The sequence below is a fragment of the Amblyomma mixtum genome, chromosome 5 (assembly GCF_055824585.1).
Source record: "Amblyomma mixtum isolate Tamu chromosome 5, ASM5582458v1, whole genome shotgun sequence".
In the NCBI taxonomy this organism is placed as follows: Eukaryota; Metazoa; Arthropoda; class Arachnida; order Ixodida; family Ixodidae; genus Amblyomma; species Amblyomma mixtum.
Genome location: NC_143016.1, coordinates 74,354,063 through 74,376,494, shown reverse-complemented (window position 1 = coordinate 74,376,494; position 22,432 = coordinate 74,354,063). Strand labels below are relative to the sequence as shown.

General features: G+C 45.0%; 2 protein-coding genes across 3 annotated transcripts in view; both read left to right on the top strand.

Moving 5' to 3' along the window:
- CCT3 (chaperonin containing TCP1 subunit 3) overlaps nt 1-5,749 on the top strand; it is a 31,531-nt gene extending 25,782 nt beyond the window's left edge. Inside the window, exon 17 of the mRNA XM_089545160.1 lies at nt 5,521-5,749. Within this exon, the coding sequence (XP_089401286.1) occupies nt 5,521-5,640 (120 nt within the window). The 3' untranslated portion in view covers nt 5,641-5,749. The remainder of the gene's footprint in view (nt 1-5,520) is intronic.
- Nucleotides 5,750-8,501: 2,752 nt separating this feature from the next.
- Nucleotides 8,502-22,432, top strand: part of LRP1 (LDL receptor protein 1) — a 106,831-nt gene continuing 92,900 nt past the window's right edge. The window contains exons 1-11 of one of the 2 annotated variants that reach the window (XM_089545154.1): nt 8,502-8,833; nt 11,138-11,254; nt 14,048-14,191; nt 16,064-16,192; nt 16,621-16,781; nt 17,147-17,234; nt 17,632-17,789; nt 18,476-18,575; nt 19,657-19,819; nt 21,108-21,333; nt 21,651-21,825. In XM_089545154.1, the coding sequence (XP_089401280.1) occupies nt 8,695-8,833; nt 11,138-11,254; nt 14,048-14,191; nt 16,064-16,192; nt 16,621-16,781; nt 17,147-17,234; nt 17,632-17,789; nt 18,476-18,575; nt 19,657-19,819; nt 21,108-21,333; nt 21,651-21,825 (1,600 nt within the window). In that variant the 5' untranslated portion in view covers nt 8,502-8,694. The remainder of the gene's footprint in view (nt 8,834-11,137; nt 11,255-14,047; nt 14,192-16,063; nt 16,193-16,620; nt 16,782-17,146; nt 17,235-17,631; nt 17,790-18,475; nt 18,576-19,656; nt 19,820-21,107; nt 21,334-21,650; nt 21,826-22,432) is intronic. The other variant, XM_089545155.1, reaches the window with a different exon arrangement.

The window sequence follows — 22,432 nt, the reverse complement described above, 5'->3', positions numbered from 1 at the left end:
TTGATACCCCAAGATTTTTTAGTCGTTATTTTTTTTTAGTTTGCTGAGCAATTGTTTTCTGTGGTGTAATAGCCGTGTAGAACCCTGCTATAGTAAACTCTGATATAGCAAAGTAAAACTGTGGTCCCTTTATATAAACCAACTCTGTGTTTAGTAAGTAGCCAATTACCAGAATGAATGAGGTGTTTATTCAGAAAAGGGGGGCTCGAGGCTGTTTGTTGGGGAATTGAGTTGTTAAAGGTGCACTAAGAGCATTCTGAGCTCGTCTTTACCGCGGGAACTCTTATCTACACGTTGCAAGCATTCTTAAAAACTTTATTTTGTTTGGGCGGCCGATTTCCCCCTGGCAGCACCTGCCATCGCAGGGCTGTGGCGCAGCGCTTAACCATTGCACCACTGCACCAGGGGTGGTATAATGACTCCCGGCGATATTTGAATGTAAAGTCTAGAATTATGAGTCCCATACATACGGCTATGAGCCGTTAATGCTATCACCAACGCCCTTAAGGCAGAGCTTAAGTGGGTTTTTTTTTTTTGTTTTTTTTTTCTGTTCAAGTATTCACTCCTTTTTTTTTTTTTATCATCATGAATGAGTAATAACACTTCAGCTCAGCTGACACCATGTCCATCACAAAACTAGGCTGTTTGCAGCGGTGTTGAAGGTTAACTGTAGGGGTGCGAGAGTATTCAAAAATTGGAAAAGTTTGCGATAGCATTTGCTGTTCCAATCAATTTTCACCGCACCTTTACTTTTCGAACTTCCTAAGCATTCAGTTATAATGCAAAATTTTTTGTTCACCTGAAATCATGGCCAAACATCGCATCTTCAAGCAACCATTACTAGTTACAGCATCTCGCACTTATAGCTTAGTTAGCTTCTTCTTCGCACCTAGAATCAACTGCTACCATATGAAAAAAGTACATGCACGGTAAAACAGGATAGCATAAACCCGATGTACCGTCTGCCATCTATGTACAGCCTCCGCTGAGTGCAAGCTTTTCACAGAACTGCTTACAGCACCACGTGTCACGTCATTGTATCGTACTACGACGCAGGCGACTGCTGGTAATGAACGCACCAACGAAGGTGGCGAAAAGATGCGATGCCTGTGCACCTATCATTTTCGATCAATGTAGACCAACACCTTGTTTACAGGACTTCTTGGTGGCCGGACTCGCTTGGAGAGGGAAGTAGGCTTAGCGCCCTTAGGATTACTTCGAAGCAAAAGTTTTAAAAGCAGTTTTCTGAATTCGCAATGCACCTGTGATGTCGTCCCTTTATGAAGAACACCCGCCGCGGTGGCTCAGTGGTTATAGCGCTCGGCTGCTGGCCCGAAAGACGCGGGTTCGATCCCAGCCGTGGCGGCTGAATTTCAATGGAGGCGGAATTCTAGAGGCTCGTGTACTGTGCGATGTCAGTGCACGTTAAAGAACCCCAGGTAGTCGAAATTTCTGGAGACCTTTACTACGGCGTCCCTCATAGCCTCAGTCGCTTTGGGACGTTAAACCCCAATAAACCAAACCAACCTTTATGAAGAACAATTGAATTCATCTAGAACAGTTTCGGAAAGTATGAAGCATCAATTTGAAGGTGATGTATCTTTAAAACACTGCGTTAAGTGCGCATGGGGATGATGCCCAGTTGGAGTTACCGAAGAGGAGCGCTGCCCATTGTAACACATGTAAGCAAAACTTCCAGAAATATTTTTCTTGTTTCACAGATTGCCTATGTAGGCAGCTATTTGTTAAAGGTACCCTGCGACGTAGATAAAGCATGGGGTCTTTATTCTTTGTATGCAGAGTAAGGGACATTGTGAATCTTGAACGCGCAATGAGATCACCGAAATCATAATATTTTATATTTTAATCTTCGCCAGTAATGCTTGTTTCGAGCCGATGGTGGCGCAACGCGGCGGCCATTTGCGGCAGCGGAAATGCGGTGGCATCCAGATAGGGCGCTGCCTTTCTCATTGGTTGGGCGTCCAGTTTGCATATTGTTCCTTTATACTTGCGAAATAGATCCAAAATATTATGTCTCTGAGTACTGAAAGCTTTTCGCATGCCACAAAAACTGGAAAGAAGCAGGGAAAGCGAACGAAAACTAACAAGAATACAGCTAGGGGCGACACTTTCCATTCCGCTTCAAACCTTCGTGGCGGCCAGCGCTGTTCAAAAAACGTTGGCTCAAACCAGAAAGCGCGCGCGTCGAGACCGGCCGTGACCATACCAAGACGGCAGCGAAAAAAAAAAGCCAGTCGACACACCTTGCCCAAAATTGTGAAGAGAAAGGCCGGACAGGAGACGGGAGTCGAGTTTGGGGAGGAGGGGGCTACTGCCGACAGACTTCCAGTCCGACTAAGAAAGAAACTTCGGGGAGCTTCCTTTGTCATTAGTCACCCCTGCCCTGACTACCGCGCCGCGTATACGAGGGGGGAGGGGGGGGGGGAAGACGCCGTCAAAATGCGCAACAACTGCATGCACGCTTCCGCTGCGTGTGCGCTAGGCGCGGTTCTGATTGGTAGCGCCCAATCTCGGCACTGGGTGAGTGAAATGGGCAAGTGAAATGCGTTTTCGCCTGAGCTTTTCATTCTGAATATTCAGAGCGGAATAACTTTCGTTTGCGTGCTCCGATTTCAATAATTCTTTTTGCTCTGGTCTCTGGAAAGCATGGCGAATCTATTTAATGATATTAACTGGTACTGAGGAAATCATCGCGGTGCCCCTTTAACTGCTGGCGAGTGCTTGGAAGAAGAATATGACAGAGTATGCTATGTCATTTTGAAGCTATCTTATTAAAACGTCGTAATAAATGTTGGCCACATACCCCCAAAAAGGCGCTCTATCCGCTGGATCTCACCCCAAATCACGCAAGCTTCTCATGTAGTCTGACATGCTTCTGCATGCGCTTGATTTGTTCACTAATACAGTTGTTCGAACTACACAGCCAAGACAGCATTACCTGAAAAAGCAGTTCTCAAACGTCATTGAAAGCTCTCTAAATAGAAGCACGCACTGTAGCTGATGGCGCCGCTGACGATACCTCTGGCTCTGGTGTTCGCCAGCACTCCCTGTATGTGTATTGTGTGTGATCACTGTGTTAGTCATCTGCTACAGCGTACAGTCGGGGACAAAAATCTCTGGACCAGGTGTTCCTCGTACGAAGCCGATAGCTCTACTATTAGGCGACGGCTGGCGACCACACTTGTGAAGATGAAAGAACAAAATTTTGACTTTTACCACCACAAGCGTGGTCTCCAGCCGCCGGCTAATAGCAGAACTATCGGCTTTGTTTGAGGAACACCTGGTCCAGAGACTTTTGTCTCCGACTATACAGTTCATTTATCCTGCTGTTTGAAAACTGTCTTCAAAGTAAATCTTGTTGTCGGTTGAATGGCAGTATTTGCGAGGAAATGTAGTGTGTGCGGCAGAAATGTCAGATTACGTGAGAAGCTTGTGCAATTTGGGGCAAACGCCCAGCGGACTGAGCACCTTTTGGGGCTACGTCCGGCTTCACAACGCACATTTATCATGGCATTATGATAGCTTCGAAATGACAAAGCGTACATATTCGCACTCTTCTTCCGAGTGCTCGCCAACCATTAAAGGACAGCTGCCTCCGTGGGTGCTGTCTCAAACAAGAAACATAATTTGGTAAGTTTTGCTTCCATAGGTTTCTGTAGGTCGCGCACCCGGCTCGTCTCGTGCAGCTTCCATGCACGCCGTCTCGCGGTGCTTTAAAAAAAAATACATCTCCTTCAAAATGGCACTTCATAATTTCAGAATCTGTTCTAGGATGAATTTGTTCTTCACGAAGAGATGACATAATAGGGGCTCTGTGAAATCATTAAACTGTTTTGAGAACTTTTACTTCCATGTATTCCTATAGGCGCTAAGCCTACTTTTCACCGTTTTACTCCAGTCGCCCGACCCGGCGACAGCAGCGCCGCCGCATCTTGCTTACGTCGCAAGTCCGTGTTGGTCTGTAGGCGCGAGACGCGGCGCGCATGAAAATGAGGTCCCAGCGTGCGTCGCTTCGCGGTGATTACGTTCATTTCACGGAATTTCCGTCCATTAGTACCAAGAAACCGCGTAGTTTGGGCCGCATGGATCAAGGAAAACAAAGGAGAGAAACGAATACCACGGAGCGAGCTCATGCAGCATCCCGCACAACTCGGCCCGCGCGACGTCTCGAGACGTAGTTTCGTTTTCGCAACTTCGGTTTGCAACGCTATTCGGGCCATTGCGGCGAAAACGATACGCGAATGTTGGTTGAGCTGGCTACGTCGTGTCGAGAACTCTGCGTTTGTCTCCAGGCGACACGAGAGAGCGTGGCAAAGTGGTCCCGCTCTAGTGTTTGCTCAAGCTGCCGCTCATCGTCATGTCTCGCGAGCCGTCTTGTCCCCCCCCCCCCCCCCCTCCCTCCAGTAGCAACCTATGACGTCACTTGTGCACTAGCAAGAAGCTACCCGGTCGCTTAACGATGCTTCAGTACATGACAACAGCTGCTGCAAAATTTTCGTGATAACCAGCTCATTTGTCAAGTAACCTGACGTGGCAAGTGTTGGAGAATGCACAACTAATCCGGGCGAAGCCCCTCCATGCGAGAGAGGCACCTCCGTGCCAAACGGGCGCGGCTAGACGCGCGTCTCGTTACCCGCCGCCGCGTGGACTTCGCTCCGAGGTGTGCGCCTTTCGGGGATTATATTCGGAGATAAATAAAACACTGGTGTTGCCGTTGCTGGCTGGTTGTCGCTGTCACGCGGTCCGCGCGATACAGTAAGCGTCAAGTTGAACTGCCACGTCAGACTTTTCTCGTGCGACTCAGTTTATACTATATAAATAATTCTACCAAAGTTGTTCGTTAGTAAAAAGCAGTGGAGTCTTCATGGTACGAATCTCGTGGGGTCGTAAAAAAAATTCCTATCATCAAAACGAACATTGATCCGTGTTTAGAAGCGCAAGAAATTCCTTTACGCACATCTGTTTCCGGCTGACGGGATTTATTTACGGCCGCGCGACTAGGGATCGCGGCGTCGGCGATGTGCGGGTAGCGCCGCTGCTCGCGCATTCGTATCATCCGTAGTGGCGCGGGAGATAGTTCGGAACTTCCGAAATTCGGTACATTGTACATAATGCACTTTGGCAGGGGGAGGGGGGGGGGGGGGGAGTTTTAGAATTCGTATCATAGAGATTCTACTGGAATTTAATGCATTACTATGGGATTCTCCCTCACCCTCCGTTATTAATGCTTAGTAAGCCTCACGGCTATACTCAGTTATGCTGGTAACGAGGAAAATGTAACTTGTGGGCAATACAGTGTTTCTTTTCATTGCTGCATTTTGTAAAAGAAATTGTTTGTTTTATTTTAACATATCTGCATTAATATTCAAGGCTTTGATAATATTTAGTCTGATTTATGACTGAAATTTCAATATTCACGCATTCCTAGTTATTCGCTGTTTAGTTTACCATTCCAGCATTAAGAAATGGCTGCTGATTTTTATTCTTGACCACTTGCAGACTGCCATCCTCTTGCTGAGGATCGATGACATTGTATCTGGATCCAAGAAGAAGGACAAGGGAGATGGCGACCAGACACCGGCCCAGGTTGCTCCCACAGAGGAGTCTATGAAGGAATAAGCTTCCCATCAGCCTTGTTGCCCAGTGGTTATTTAACAGCGTACACCATCATGTATCCATGTCAGCTTTTTTTTTTCCTGGTGAAAAAATAAAAAGGACCAAAGGCATAGCTTCCTTCATTTGTCTTTTCATTAACTCAGCGTATACATCTATATGTTGTCAAGCCAATGGAACAGCCACAGTAGGTTCCATGCTTGCAATGCCTGTAGGTTTCACGAAGATTTGATCCACAAAACATGCTTGCACTCATCCTCACAGCTCATTTTGAGCAAATCCTGGCAGAAATGACGAAAATTAACCAAGGCTGAAGACATTTGTGAGAGTAGTGGTGGCCACCAAGGTAAGGAGTAAACTATGTCTGGGAAGCCGACTAGTTTCCATTGTTTGAATATGTTGGTCTAGGTTTGGACTTCGTATGCCTGCCATCAACAGGAATGACTACAGTAAGAGCATAATGGCTTGTTCTATTATGGGCACACCCATATATTTATGGTTCTTTTTTACTTTGTTACATAGGCTAGGTTAAGTGAAAATTAACCTCGTTTATTTTTTTTTGTAAAGATATGCTTCAAATCCATCCTTGTCTAGGAGCTGTACATACAATTGATAGAAGTGGCAATGGCTTTGCTTCTGCATCCTTTGGGGTGGTGCTCGGGGCTCTAGCCTCGACGACAGAAAGTTAGTTGCTAAGTCGACCTTGTAGGGCTTTGGGAGTTTAATGCAAAAAGCCCGTCTGAATTTGGGGAATTCAATCCCTTGAAACTGCTACGTACCGAAGCGGTGAACTCGGTAACACTAATCTTGAAGCCTTGTTAACACTGCCCGCATTCACGTATTCTTGAATATATCATTGTGACCGTCAAAAGTTCACATTTCCCCGGAGGAATCGTGGATCGCATGGAAGTTTCGTGAGTAAAATCGTTAGGCAGCGTACGAAAACTTGTTTTCACGGCGTAGTTTTATCAAAGCAGTTGGCGTCCATGTTATCGGAAAGTGTCGCGCATGTAAAATAAAGAAGCGTGTCATTCTTTATCATCTCAGTTTCGCCTTGCTCACAGATGCTAGCTTCCGTTCGAATCTAGATCGTGGTTGGGCGGCATCTGCGATTTCCTAGCTGTGCTCTACTAAAGGAGCTGCAGAAAGGTGTCACTGTTGAACCAGTCCACAATGTTTCTTTTTTTTTTTTTGGCTATTCGACGTAACCAAATTTGGAAATTTTTTACGTTAGCTTTCCCAGTCTCGAGAGCTAGCGTGCGCATGATTCGTGAGTGCAAAACCACACCTGGGCGCGTGTCCGTGGAATCTGGCGCATTCTGTTTTGTGCTTGAGCACGACGTCCGCCTCCGTCATCTGGGACGTGAAGTCGCTGGAAATCCGAAAGCAAGACACAGATACTGATATAGCTTGCGATGTCGCGGCCTAAACAGATAAGCAGTAAGGGTCACCTGCAGTTTGCAAAGAGGAATGTGAAATACCGCCCTTTGCTTTATGAGAACGCTTATCAGAAAACTTTTTTTTCCTCTCGCGTGCATATATGTGTTTATTGTGTTTCACTTTGTGAGTCCCCATAACGTTTAGTCTACACCGGTCGTACGAATGCCTCCTTAGGAACGGTTACTTACGTGAGGGCAACTTATGGCCGTAACAAGGAATCTCATTGTGCTTGCAGTCACTGCAAACGATCACCGCTTGTTGCTTTCTTCACGAAGGGTTCGGCCGGCCACTGCTGGCAGTCAGCCACGGGCTCCCAAAATAGCTAAACTCGGTGCCGCTCGCCTTTCGTCATAATAAGCCACTTCCGCCCTTCCCTTTACAGCTTGGCCCGGCATGCATGGGTTGTGGTGGTTTGGGTGATGTTGCAGCCACGTGCAGAGTGGTCACGATCGACCAGATGGCCGTCGACTTTTACATCAATTACGTGCGTGCATGACATAGAAGATTCAAGGTTCGTGCACTGACAACTGTTTCGAAGAGCTAAAATACATTTCAAGCATGGATTCCGAAAAAAAAAAAAAACTAAATGGACAAAACTATATAGGTAATGCCAGATACTGCAGCACGTGCCTATGTGTACTTCCTTTGTTGCGAGCTTTTGCTCATGTTCGTTTCGTGCACACCAGACATCATTAAAGTTGTGAACATTTTACGATGTAAATGTACTCAACGTATACTCGCATGCTCAAAAATAAAGCACGGGTCTGTTGGCCGGCCATCTTTTTATTTGTTGCCTGCATTTGCAAGCTAACTCACATTTTTCGATATAGCGAATGACTCTCACATAGCGAAAACGTGCGCTTAAATTGCTTTCGACCTTACGAGCAAAAATCTATGAATATGCGATGGAAATAAAATATAAAACACATGTGCGCACAAATGCGCACGCTGTTGTGACGAATATTGAAATAAAAGAATGCTTGTATGCTTTCAGGCGGAATCCCGTATATATCGTGTGCATGTCGCACCCGTGCCTTTGACGCCACACGCGGCTTCAAGCAAAGCAATTAGCCGGCGCCAATTCGCGGAAGAGAGTTGGAGCGTCCTCGGCGGGGTGCACGAGTCTCTTCAAGGTTATGTGTCACACGGATGACTGATACGCACGCATCAATTTCCGAGGCTAATGAGGGAGTGATCTAGGACAGTGAAGTTCCGGAATGCACCCTGTCTCTACAGTAAACCATACACTGCTTTGAGGCCGAAGCTTGCTTGCTGTACCCAGAAATTTGCGCGGTCATGCTTTATATCAGTTCACCATCACGCAGCTGTCTGCTACGGCAGTTCGTGGAGACCGCGTGACGAGCCGCTACGTCGACCACGTCACTTGGTTGTTTGTTTCAGCGCTGGCTGGCGCTGCAGAGCGCGGCGTTTTTTAACAGATTTAGGCCTAGCGCTCTCCAGAGCAACTTGTGCTGCTTGTGCTGTGCCGTTTGCGAAGAGGGGCTGCCGCGGCGTTGTGAGAGACGTGATTTACTGCGTCGTGTGCAAGCGTGGCACACTGACTGTACGCTCGTGGTGTGTTCGTGAAGGTGGCGCGGGAATCATGTCTCAAAAAACTGCATGATCTGTGCGCGAAAACCATTTGGGATGTCCAAGCCAACGCCGATGGCTGCTGTCACTACGTTGGCGAGCGCCGTGATCCTCTCTGTGGTGTTCACAATCGCCCTGACAGCTGATTCGACGACGGAAACGGCGCGAGGTTGGTGGGATGTACTGTCTTGACTTCTTTCGCGAGTGTTCCTTCATCGAGGCTCGTAATACGCGCGGCCAATTGCGACGACTACCACTTGGAGACAACAGACGCTTGCTCGCTCATGCAGCTGACTGTCAGAGCTGGCGCGAGTGCATGGAAACGCAAAAGGGCGATGTTTTTATTTTGGCGAAGCCCTTTTGCGTACACTGTTTGGCATCTCTTATCACGGTGCTTTTGCGTCCCGTGGTCGTAAAGTGTTTGTTAAACACTCTGCTGGCCGCTTTAAGATTTCGTCGTCGACTGTGCTCGGCGAACAGGAGCAACGCTTGTGTGAGAGTGGGCGAGGTGGTGTTTCTTCGGAGAGATAATTAACGCCCGCGCGAATTGCGACTCATTAGCTTATCTCGGAATTGGCTGCTCCTATTTAGTTGACACTCTCTTCAGCGCCGCGCTGTCGTCTGCCGTCGAAGCTTCGTTCGGTCTCGTATCCGCTCCGTTATTATTGGCGAGGTCGTTTCCCTTCACGTGTTTTCTTCCAGTCATTCGATTGGGATCAAGTGCTCCTACGCTCGGCAGTGAAGCCGTGTATTGCGCGCTCTGCGCACCAGAAACTCGCCGTCCTTCGCGCCGCGCCTCGATTTTCTGCTAAGTTTCTGACAGATAGTTACATGGCGTATTCGCGCATCAGGGATGCAAGGCGTCTGCGCCGTCCGCGATCGTAGTGTCGGCCGTTGTGCCATGAAGGTTCAGAAAGCGAGCGTCGTGCTTGCTTGAGCCATGGTCGCTATCAAACATCGATCGCTGTGTTCAACGCGTCGCCAGTATTATTTCTGTACCCACGACGGCCGTTCTTCGCGATGCCAAGAAAATGATTTATAGAGCTGGAGCCGATCGATAGCCCCGGGATTATCTTCTTGACGCGCGTCGCCTCTCTTATGGGGTGTACGCACGTATCTGACTACTCCACTCAAGTACCGCACAGGAAGCACTCGAGCCATGCGTGCGCGTTGATGAACCCTTTCCCGAGAATATTTCACAGACATTCGTTGGTTCCTTTGATTCGGACAGGGTGATCAGCTGTACTTCTTTATCACTTATTTATTTGTGCAGTGATGCTGCAGGTGAAATGAGCAGTCTGACAGCTGTGTGACATTGAATTGCACAATATTACCAGAAGCGAAACCCTTTTCTTCAACTGTTTGATGACATTGATTAAAATGTTACCAACCAACCCCTATCTTTTACAATTTCTTAAGCAACTGTTATTGTTATACACAGCAGAAACAACTTGACAGATGGGGTTTGGTAGTACACTCTTTTTATGCAACGGAAAATTCTTCCCTTTGGAAGCAGAATGCTGAAAGTAGGCCGCATTGATAGGGAAAGAAAACAAATATATAGAACTTGGTAGTCACAAGCTGTGCTCCAATATATGGCTGTGGATTTTTTTATTTTGGGATAAGTAAGTTTTCAGGTCAATGTGTGGTCGTTTTTCTACTACGAGGGTTTCTAAAAATGTTTGAGTATTCAACACCCAGGATACAACCTTGATTAACAAGGTGGAGATTAGTTTTTCCATCTGAGTTTAAGCTTCATTTTGCTCATCAGGAAGTATTCCCTACCAGGTGTGTAATCACATGTACAGTCAGGCCGGAATGAAACGCGAACAGAGCATGTCAAGAAAACAAAATATTTTACCTGCCTACTTTCAGCTGAAGTGTACAACTAGCCTGATTCATGTGTCTGGGTAAAGGGCTTACTGAAATGCATAATCGAAAATAGGTTGTAAAGGAATATCTCGCTGCAAAGCAGAAATGTATGACATATGTGTGTTCGCGTTTCATTCCGGCCTGACTGTACCGGTTTCTAACTTTTTTCTTCTTTTTTTTTTGAGGAATGAAAGGTACTTTATTAACTGAAAGTACAAACAGCTGCTAGGATAATATCATATTGTCACGTAACACAGAACACAGTATGTAAGAACGAAAGGTGGTGTATGCAAGGACCATTCAGCTCCGCTTATGAAATAGGTGGTAGGGGTTGGAGCAGAAAACTAACTGAAGCACTGTAGGGGTCACATTGTGGCCTCGTTGCAGACAGCAAAGAAGCAAACGGCATATCGAACAAGATCAACAAGAGACGTGATGTTACACTGCAGTGACCAGGATAGAACAACCTAATGAACTGTTTAGTGCCCATGCTTATTGAGCATGTTCCCTGTCACAAATTGCTTCATCGATGGTAGCCACTTTTCTTGGTCTTGAACGGCAAATGAGAAGGCCTGAACTTCGCTGTCTCTGCTGCCTGCAGTGAAATGCCCGGATACTCAGTTTGCCTGTGCCGATGGGCAGGGCTGCATACCAAAGCAGTGGAAGTGCGACTACTCCCCAGATTGTGCAGATGGCTCAGATGAGCCTGAGGACTGTGGTGAGTCGATGTTGTCTACCATGCATCTTGCTGTTTCGTAGCACTTTATTGAGGGCCCTGCAGCTGCTTTCCCTTCCAGATGGTTGTTGGTACTGCTGGAGTGAGCTGTGAGCTTTTCCAATTTATTTTTGCAGATGGTATGTCTGTATAGAAGTTAGGATTCACACTGTCAGTTATCACAACCATAAAAACTTGTCTCCTCTGCACGTAGTGCTAATGATCCTCGTTGCTTGGATGTCTTTTTTTTTTTTCCAGGATAGCTTCCTTCATTTCTGCAGCTTCTTTGCTCTTTATTTATAGTTGGGAGCATAAGTGGCAGCTTTGAACTTACACAAACAATTAGAATGCGCATATTTGCATGTGTGGTGTTCTGGCATCGCGTGCTCATGAGTTGACATCCCTAGTTCATGGTTTTTATGTTCTGCACAGATTTTTTCTGTCTTGCCACAAACTGCATATAAGGTCATATGTGTCATCATTCTTATCCGGGTTCTGGAAAACTTTATTTTTCTGTGCGTCTTCCGTTCAAGACAGATTCGCTGCAGACTTTATTTAAAGCACAGAATCATTACTCCAAAACGCAAACTTATGTCCTGAGCAGCATATATCATTCAGCTAAACTTCTAAAATCGTTGCTGTTTTGGAACCAAGAGCAAGAAAAAAAAATATCGGAGGAGCTGTAATCCTGCCCGTTGTTTATGCTCAACAAAACAGCCGTCTTGGGTCTTAGCCCCGTGTCATTGGACCCTTATCCTAGCTACTGATAAAATGGGATGAGACGACCTAGTTGTGCGTCATCCTTCCTGTGTGTCATCTTCCTGCCTGTCTGCCGGCGCTGAGTAAAACTGCTTTCCGCTGTGAAATGTGGTCTTTTTTTTACTTTCTTTAAATGTTGGGTTCATCTCCTGTTCACTCTCTATTTTTGTTTTTGATTCCGAGAAGGTTACATCCTTAATGACACATGCTGCTACCACATACACAGTAGATACTGGTCCCCTCCAACATTGAAAAGGATACTGCAGGATAAAAGAACGGACTATGTCAACCTGATGTGCAATCACAAAAGCATGCGTGCTGACTTCTGCCCCTTCTTTTTTATTTTCTTGCGAGAGTCATTTCAGTGTGGAAAACTTCCATAAGCTAAAGGCAGATGCCTCTATGTAAGCAGTATCGCTTTCCCTCAGGTGGTGCTGATGGAACTACCTCTTATATCTGCATAAGCGTTTTCATAATTTGGACTTTATGGTTTAGTAAAAAAATGTTCAATAATTGCATGCAGGGCTTGAAAGCCACACTCTAACATTTTTGAACATTCTGTTTCTCTCTCCATAAACGCATACAATGGTTGCTTAATTGGCGTAATTATTTTCGATGTCTGACTTTATAATGAATGTTTCAATATCTTTTCCTTGGTTTCAGTGACAATCGGCTGCTATCGTAGTGTGCAATATACAGATGGGACGAGTGGTGGCTATCCTACTAGTGAAGATAAGCGTGTTAAGTGGGGAATGATGTTGGGGTGCATGTTTTCAGTTTGTTCTTTGCCTATGAAAGCTATTTGGACAAAACTCGTTCCACCTGTGTGGTGTTCATTGCCTGGTCACATGCTGAAGCATCCTACGATAGCAACTGGCAGGGGACCAACACTCTTAAGCCCCACAGCTCTTGAGCCCCTGATTGCTTGTAACCCTATTTACAACCCTATTTTGATGACCTTATATTTCCAGGAAGGGCGCAATTGTGTATGGTCAAAAAAGAACTTTTACCTGATCTGAAGTAGAGCTTAGCTTGCATACTTTGTTTTTGAGCTAAGGTTGATGCGGTAGACTGACATATTTCTGCCAGCCTCTCTCTGCGTTATACGAGTTACAGCTTTAGGGGGATCTTTGAAGAGGAGCTGCTAAGTAGTGTAGGAGACATTTCTGCTGGCCATCAAGTTTTACTTTTATGTGTTACATGTGTTTTTAAAGATTTTGGCCCACAGTGTAATAAAGTTGAACACTGTTATTGGCATTAATGTTCATGAACGAGTGCTGAGTATTATGATGCTGTTGTCAGCTTTACGCTGTGACCGCAATGCATAGTGCAGTGGGGACAGGGGCAATAAAGGTAATGACACATATGCTAACTTGTTCGGGAAAAGCACTTAAAAGCAGTGTCATTGCTGCAGTACAGGCCTGAGGACCTTTTGGGTCATGGTTAATGTTACTCTTCCTGAGCCCGGGAAAGAAGCATACATTGCATTTGATATTTACAAACTGCCTGCTACAGCAGTATGTTAATGCAGTGTTGGAAAAATAAGTTTTGCTCAGTATGTGGTATTTTAGTTTCTTTTTTTTTATGTTGCTTTATTGAATCCTAGGTGTACTTATAGCTAAGCATTTATATTAACTCTATATTACTGAATGTGACAATCTCACTTAGCAAGGTGAAGAAAACCAGAATTAACAAGTTATTTAAAATCTAGTGCAGTGGCAAAGGATACCTCTGTAGAGTTTTCCTACATTTGCGCAGAATGCGTGCGCGTCTATTCAGGGGTTCCCGATGTGTGGGAGGCACATTCTTGATTACAATTGTACTCGCAAATGTGAAAGAATGTGTGATTTGTGCGGACCGTTTGCGAGAATTCCTTCAAATTGTACCCGGTGTATCCAGCTGGTGATTCAAAACTGATGAGACTGCGGTAACCATTGTTTGACGCGCCATTTGTGTCTATCAGTGTGTGGAGAGTGGTTGTTGGTACAAGCACGTCTTGCTAGCCTGTGGCTCTTTTTTGTTTGTTTGCCGCTTCAGCTCCCAGCACGTGCGCATCGGGGCAGTTCCAGTGCGCCCTGACCAGACGATGCATTCCGAAGGGTTTCGTCTGCGATCGAGAGTCAGACTGTGGCTTCACGGAAGACCTCGTCCCAGACGCATCGGATGAAGATGCACGGCGCTGTGAGTGGCTGTTCTTTTGGTGACACACGCAGCAAGTGTTGCACGTTGTGGCCAATTTTTCGTGCGGAACAATCTCGTGCACGTGCAGTACTTGCCCCCTCCTTGGTGTGCCACCTCAGCGTGTGCTTTCCATGCCAGACTTTTAGAATCGGCTTGGGTGTGGGCAAAGAGCATAGAAGTTTTTTTTCACATAGTCATCATGACTGCACAGGGCATTGATATTTTCTGTTAGTTACTTTATGATTTCCTTTTTCTAGTAGGCTGCAAAAAAATCTTTTATTCTAGTTTTATAGCGACTTGCACAAAGTAGTATGGTTGTGCTGGTCTTAAAGGGGCCCAGAAACACAATCTTAGTTGACTGTTTTGCCTGTTGATCGCATACAGTGAGTTATAATTGTGCTATTAGCGTCGGTAATACCGCGTATATTCCGTTTTATAATATTTTAATGTCCTCCCAAAAACAAATTCATGGCTCTGATGGTGTCGCCACACAGTGGCAGGTTCTAGCAGCTGATATGACATCACCTGGCGCGAGCTTGATGATCGGACAAACAGTAAATATACTGCAAATTGTGTGAATAAATAGCGACACATTTTGTCACCTGTCTGCGTTTTATATTAGATCAACAAAAACAACTTGTTTGTCTTCGATAAAAGTCCTGCAAAGCAAGTAAAATAAAAATACACCACCAGGGGCGCTCTGGCATGGAAAAGACTGTGCCAGTCTCAGCAAGAACGAGTTACAGAGAGCAGGCAACCATGGAGTACAAACTTCCGCGACGTGCTCTGGCAGGCTGTTTTGATTGGTTGCGCCAGGTGCCGTCATTGGGAGAGCGAAATAGGAGTGGGAAGCCCCGCCAAAATGGAGTTGAGGGCAGCGTTTTGTTTGCTTGTATTTTTAAATTTCTTCACTGAATAACTCCCGTTCCTGTGCATTGATTCCTGTAATTCTTTTTAAGTCAGCATCTGTGTGACATAAACAACCCACCTGAAGTATAGTCGGTATCCCCCCAAGCAGTGTTTCGCAGCCCCTTTAACATCAGTTTAACCAAAGCTTCAATGGCTTAAACTTTATCCTTTCCCTTTTCCCGGTCGATTGAAGATACCCTTGCTATAGCTTATGTCATTCCTGCAGTAAGCAGGCAGCTAAACTGCACCATCTCAGCCTGGCTCATGGTGCACTCCATAATAGCAGTAGGAACTTCATGCTCTTAATCATCTCTAATATGAAGATTATACTGACACTGAAGTAAGAGCGCAGCATTACAGTGTCTGTACCTAACATTGAAGAGCTTAACCACCGCGCTGGCTCAGTGGTTATGGCACTCGGCTGCTGACCCAAAAAGGTGCGGGTTTGATCGCGGCCACGGTGGTCGAATTTCTATGGGGGCGAAATTCTAGAGGCCCGTTTACTGTGCGATGTCAGTAGACGTTAAGGAACCCCCAGATGGTTGGAAATGGTTGAAACTTGAAAATGATTCTAAAGGAGTCCATAATTGAACAATGGTGTTCATTCTTCCACCTGGAAGAGCTAATGTTGAATTTGCGGGTCTCTTTTTATGTGACTTGTAATAAGGCTCATACCTCCCTTAAAGCAAACAGCAGCCTTTTCCAGAAATTTGAGGGTTGTGAGGAATCCTTGGCAAATGACAGACATTCCTTTTGTGGCAAAAGAGGCTGAAACCCTCAGCAACCAAATGGTCGGCTACAGGTGCTGCTCGGAAATTCTGAAAATATGGGCCTCTACACAGTGTTTTTATGCAAAGCTCTTCTTCCTACTTGCGATAACAGTTTTGGCTGGGCCTCTTCTCTCTTTTTTTCAGTTATATTATAATGCAATTTTTGTTTTTTTTTCGTTTCATTTTTTATCAGGTCATCTGGGCAACAGCTGCCCGCAGAACTACTTCCGATGTCATGACGGTATCACATGTCGGCGAATTGCTGTGCTCTGTGATGGCCACAACGACTGCCCCGACTTCTCTGATGAAGGCCCCTTCTGCTGTGAGTGGCATTCCAAAATGATTCTTTAGGCGTATGCTAAAATCGGCAACTGCTGTCTGCAAATATACAAGCCATGGCGTGGGTGCTCCTTTACATGCTGGACAATTAGCTGTCTGAGAATTTTGCTTGCCCATCAATATATATATATATTCAGTATTATAGGTGGACAACTAGGAATTGTTAAATTTTGCCCAGCCTTCGCTTTTTATCTTAGGTGGGTGACATGTGCAGTGGTGAAGTATGCTCTAATGTTGTTTCTTACTTTTTAATTGAAAGTACATTTGTTGACCTCAACATTAAGTGATGCCCCAAAAATGTTAAGGCTTTCTGTAACCCACGCTTGTTTTGAGTGCATAGCTACCAACATGATTGTATGCCTTGCTCTCGGAAGTTAATGGTGTCTGTCTTTCTGCCCCTGAACTCTGCAGTGGAGACTGCTCAGTGTGCCAATGCTTCATGTGACCACGGCTGCAAGCCAGGGCCCCAGGGCCCAGTTTGCTTCTGCAAGAAGGGCATGGAGCCTCACCGGGAGATGCCTTCGTTGTGCGTCGATGCAGACCCTTGCAGTGTTCCTGGCACTTGCGACCAGGTCATTTCACACTTTTATTTGCCCTTTCTTAAGCTTGTTATGATATTTACCTGCATTTTGTCCAAAGGAACACTGAGGATGATTGCGTACGTTGTGCGTTTGCTTCTCAGACTCATGAAGTTTGGTGTATCTCCGTCGCATGTGAATTTGCTGAAGTTTTGGCGGACTTTATTTTTTTTTTATCTGTAAAAGTGTTTTGAGATAGGCTGCTTGTGTTTTCCACTGTGTATTGTTTTTTCACTTCAGTTCAGGTATGCAAGAGTGCTGCTTCTGTGAACCCTTTCTTTCAGCACGTGATGTAGGTGGCTCCAAGGAGAGTTTGTTGTGACTTGTCTCTCTGACTGTGTGTTTTTTACTCGTACTAGAACTGCACCAGTGGACCCAAGGGCTCGCACAACTGCAGCTGTGTTTCAGGCTACAAGGCTGTTGGCAGTCAGTGCTTTGGAATTAATGGTGTGTTAACGCTTCTTGTTTCTGTTCTTCAAATGTTTGTTATCTTGCACTCTGAATTGATTCTACTAAAGAAAACAGCCCGCATGTGTGGCAAGTGGGGTTTGCTAGTTTGTAGCCTTACCCGTGTGCACCACTCCAACTAGTCTGGCTTAAGTTTTGGCAGCTCTTTGTAAAATCTCTGGCATGAACCATTGAAAGTTCTTCGTTATTTACAATAACACCAATTTGAACATTAACATTAGCTTAGATGATGTAATGCATAGATTCAGCGGACATCCCTCACTCCTGCCCAGAGTTACTTAACACTCCAGGGCACGTGTCTTGTAATTTGCAGTAAATTAGCTCTTTTTTTTTTCAGTGCGGCGTTCATTGTCGCTGTGTGTTTTCCTCGTTCCAGTTCCTGAAGGTGAGGACGCCACACTTCTGTTTGCCAACTCGGTCAACATTCAGCACATTCGCCTGGACGGTTCTGCTGTTGATGGAAACAGCAGCATAGTTCCAGTAAAAGAAAGCTTGGCCATGGATTTCAACCACATGAACAAGACGGTTTGCTGGGTATTGCATTTGCTTTGCTTTGGAGTGCATGTTATCGAACCCTGGAGTGCGGATTCACTGTCCAAGATGAACGGTTTGTCCAACCCCTGCCGTTGAGTTTTCGCGCTGAGGTTTTCTGCTGGGGTTGAACAAGAAGAAAAAATTTATTGATATGTATCGTGTGCAGTACAAAGAATACGCAGAGCACTCTTGGACCCAATAGCCAATGGCTAGTTCTCGGGTCTGGTTGCGAAATATAATTGATGTTCATTGCAAAGGCACGTGAAGCATTAAATAGGAAGAACAAAAAATATAATAGCATATTAATAATGGATAAAATTCGTTTCTTTAGAAAATACGTGAATATTTGTACCAATTGCATAAATTACTAGACATTAATGCACAAACCAAGCAAGCACACATGCGCACAATCAGAGGTTTTTGTTTAACAAATAGAATTTTAGAGATTGATGAATTTATGTGTTTCTTTTATGTCAGTGGGTGTTTGACTTAAGTCAAGTTATTTGAATTTTTTGAATTTGACCTCTGAACCAGGGTATCATATTGTTCCCAGTGGGCAGAAAGACTATATTAGCAACATTTTAAGCTTCTGTGTTTCCTTACTATATCAAACAAGGAACTGCACTATTCTTTTTTGCCCATGGCTTTGCCACATTGGTAACATGTTTATGCTTTGAACCATACAGATAAACCATGAAGGAAATGAGACTGTCCTGCAGTGTGCCCTCGTCTCACAACTGGATGTGCGGTGGAATTTGAAGCTGAAAGATTCTTTTTCTCTGACGAGTGAGTAGCCATTTTGCTTTCTCTTTAGTGAAACACATGCGATGGCTTGTCAGTAATGAAACCTATGGTCAACAGTGTTTTTGCGTTGATTTCTCGTTAGCTATTCAGGGAATAATCTTTATTCATCTCCTGTTTAGCATAACAAAAAAGGATGTTCACAATGTGGAGGTCTAGCTGTGTTCATATCCTGGTACTACAAACATTTTAGAAGTGTTTGTGCTTATTCGTTGCAGCTATGGTGCCACATGTGATTGAAATAAATTCCTGAGTGGGAAATTTTTTACTCTGATTGGTTTATTGTCATGTAAATATTTAGTATATACACAAGGATCTGAAGAATGTTCTCTTTTTTTTTTTTTGAGCTGTTGAATGACTACGTAGGATTGCTGTCTGAAGTGTGTGCATGCACTTCTAATGGCTGTGTCAAAGTGCGCAAGGCTGTCATTGCAATAAATGGCCCTTCAGTCCTCCGGGAAAAGAACTACGATTCCATTCTTTAGCAGCTGAGATTGAAACTCTGCGAGTTTGGTACTGCACTAGGTGCTGCTTTGTGTTTAAGTGGCGGTAATCTGTGAAAGTAATTAGCTTGTTAAAAAATTACCCTTCCACTAATTGAGCTTGTTCTTACTTTTTTTATGATTCTTGAATATTCTGGCTACTGATCATATCGGGCGCGGTAGCACTTCTAGGAGGCTGCATGAGCCTCGAGCATTTATACTGGTGGTACTCCAGTCGAAGCTGGTTTCAGTGTATTCCCCAAAAAATAATCTATGCTACTCAAATATCACTAGTGCTTTTGCTGTGTATATAATTTTTTGCTTATGTGCTGGTAAAAGGCTGTCACTGGATGTGTCCTGTTTCGGCTAAGATTTCGAGCTTTAGAAAAATTATGCTGTGCCCTTTTTTTTCTTTTGCTTCCCTCAACTGGGTCAGTCTCAAATGGCTTGGAATAGTAATGGGACTGAAGTGTGTGTGGGTTGATGAGCTGTCCTGTTTCAGTACAGCTTTGGTGTCATCGCCAGTGATGGGAGCAAATCTTGCCACTGTAGTAATGCAGTGTTTTGTCCTTTCTCTTCTCCAGCTGTCAATCAGATGGCCCTGGACTGGGTGTCCGGCAACTGGTACTTCCTGGATGATGTGCGGGAGACCATATTTTTGTGCAATGCGTCGCTCTCTGTGTGCATCACAGTGATTGACGTTGGACTGAGCAAACCCCGTGGCATTGCTCTGGACCCATTCAAGGGGTGAGCACCAGCTCTTCCTTTTCTTACTGCTGTCAGGTGATCCCAGCGGCATCCCCGCCCTTAGGACAAGGGGAATAAGAGGCTCTCCTGGTGTGAAGCAAAGGTAGAAGGAAACATACTGGGCGGGCCGTTTAAAGATTGTGATAGAATAGAGACATTAGAATTGGAACGTAGTCATCATGATCAAGCAGCCAGCTCGGACCCGGAGGTACAACTCCATGCGACGGGCAGAGCCGAAGAGGTCACTGCAAGGCTGTGCTGTGTAGCCACCTGACGTCCAGTCTGGATGGGAGCCCACTATGAACTTTAATTGGAGTACCCCGTTATTCCCTTCCTCACTTCCGATGAATAAATTTGTTCTACTTCTACTCTGAGCTGGGCCTAACGCCTTGACACCTTCTCGTCTATCCTGCTGACTTTTCCCCTGAGGGCAAGGCATGGGAAGAGACACTTCGATGCTCGCTTGCTTTGCAAGTGTCTTGCAAGGCTTATCTGCATTCTATGAGGCTTTTCACTAACATTAACCCTAAGCAAATGGGCAAACTGGCACACACAGTGTTACTCTTAGGCTGAATTTTTTAGTGAAGACTCGCTAGATTCGTCCATTTCTTGTGTGCATTGTCTCTGAAAATGGTGAATTGAAGAAAAACATTTCTTTTTTCCAGGAGCGCGTTATTTGCAGCAGTGGTTGTAATGAAATGTCTTGTGCTCACTGATTAGCAAACCAGTTAAATTTTTCATTTTGCAGCTTCAGGATAGATTTTGTAATTGGAAGCAATTATTATTGAAGATATTTTTATTAATTAGGGGAAGAATTGCTAAACTAATACCTGTTTTGATGTACTCAACGTGTCCCATGCACTGTATGGCTCGTTACAATTGCGGCCTCCGCTGTTTGGTAGCTGAACAGTTAAGATGAATAAACTGAAAAGAAAAAAACAGACATTTCACTCTGTAATATGCACGTAGTAAGTGGCTTTCCCATCAAAGCATTTTTCCAATCTCAGTGCATTTGCGTCTATAGTAGTTAAATACACTGTCACACTGTCACTGTCAACTAATACACCTTTTTGTGCGAGATCAGTATAAAGGGAGTTGAGTGTAATCAACTGCGATTTGATCTCTTAGTAAAATTTTATTTTGCCGTCTTTTAGTCTTTATTTTAATTCTCCTGCACTATTCATGCTCCATTATCGTCTTTCTTGTGGCAGTCTTTATTTTAATTCTCCTGTAGTTTTTGTGGACCATTATCGTCTGTCTTGTGGCCTACCCTGTTGCATTGTTCCAGGTTCATGTTTGTCACGGAGTGGGGCAGTGCAGCGCCGGTGTTGGAGCGCGCTCGCTTGGATGGAACCGAGCGTACCAAACTCGTGGAGCAGAAGATTGTGTACCCTTTCGGGATTGCTGTCGACCTTCCCAGGGAGGAGGTCTACTGGGTTGACACTTATCTCGACATGGTGGAACGCATCAGCTACGATGGCTCGAGGCGCACCACTGTCTTTCGAGGGGCCCCTGTGAGCCAACTTCTTTTTCTTTCTTTCTCGACTGCTGCTGAACACTTTCTGTGCGATACAATCGTTCTGGCATTATGACATGAGCAAGAGACTGGTCTAAACATATCAAGGCAGGGCTCGCAGCTCACATGAATTGTATTGTCATCGTGAAACACGTAACACAGTAGTGTCGAGTAATGTCGTGTCATTGCGCTGTGCATAATAATGGCTCATGATTTTTTTTGTTAGGCATCTATTAGGACACTGCTGTGTTTACTTGTAATTTTTGTAATTATGATTGAACATGCGCATACCATTGCTGTTGTTGCTGTCTGCAGATGCGCAGCCTCTACGGCATTACGGTGTTTGAGAACTACCTATATGTGACCAGCTGGCACAGCAATTCCGTGGTGGCCGTGCATAAGTACAACCAGAGTGACATCCGCACTGTCAAGGCTAACCTGACAAGGCCATTTTCCATTCATGTGTACCACCGCCAACGAAAACCATACCGTGAGTGACCACCCATAATTTCTGGAACTTGCGCATAGACTTCAATGCTCTACTCAGCGAATCTCTTGTATTAGTCTGATATAGATAATGTGCCTACAGTGTGCATGTACAGTCTTTGTGAAAAGCAACCAGGCTGCATGCTTTGCTTCTCATTCGTATAACAGAGCCCTCATGGCTTCCCTAATGATCAAAAAGTTCTTCAAAGGTGAGAAGAGGGGTTCTCCTTACCATACAGAGATTTGGAGCTTGAGGGCTCGCTACTATATGACTAAGAAGCAAACCATGCAGCCCGGTTACTTTTGACAAAGACTGTACATGCATCCATGTGTGTATGTGCATACGTGCAGCTGTACATTTTGATTACACCAGGAGTGCCGCACGCAAAGCTTGATTGCTACGTCACGGCATTGCATCACTGTGTAGCTTTGACTGAAAGCTTGCATGTGATGTCAACGTGTTTTTTTTTCTCTTGCTTATTCTTTTGGGTCTCTTTGCAAGAAAAACCAACTACTATATTATGTGTGCAAAATACATGGAGGGCGTGAAATAGAAATGTGTAGTACGTGGCCACTTTAGAAGGAGGTCGTCATTGCCATTGAAGAGCAAT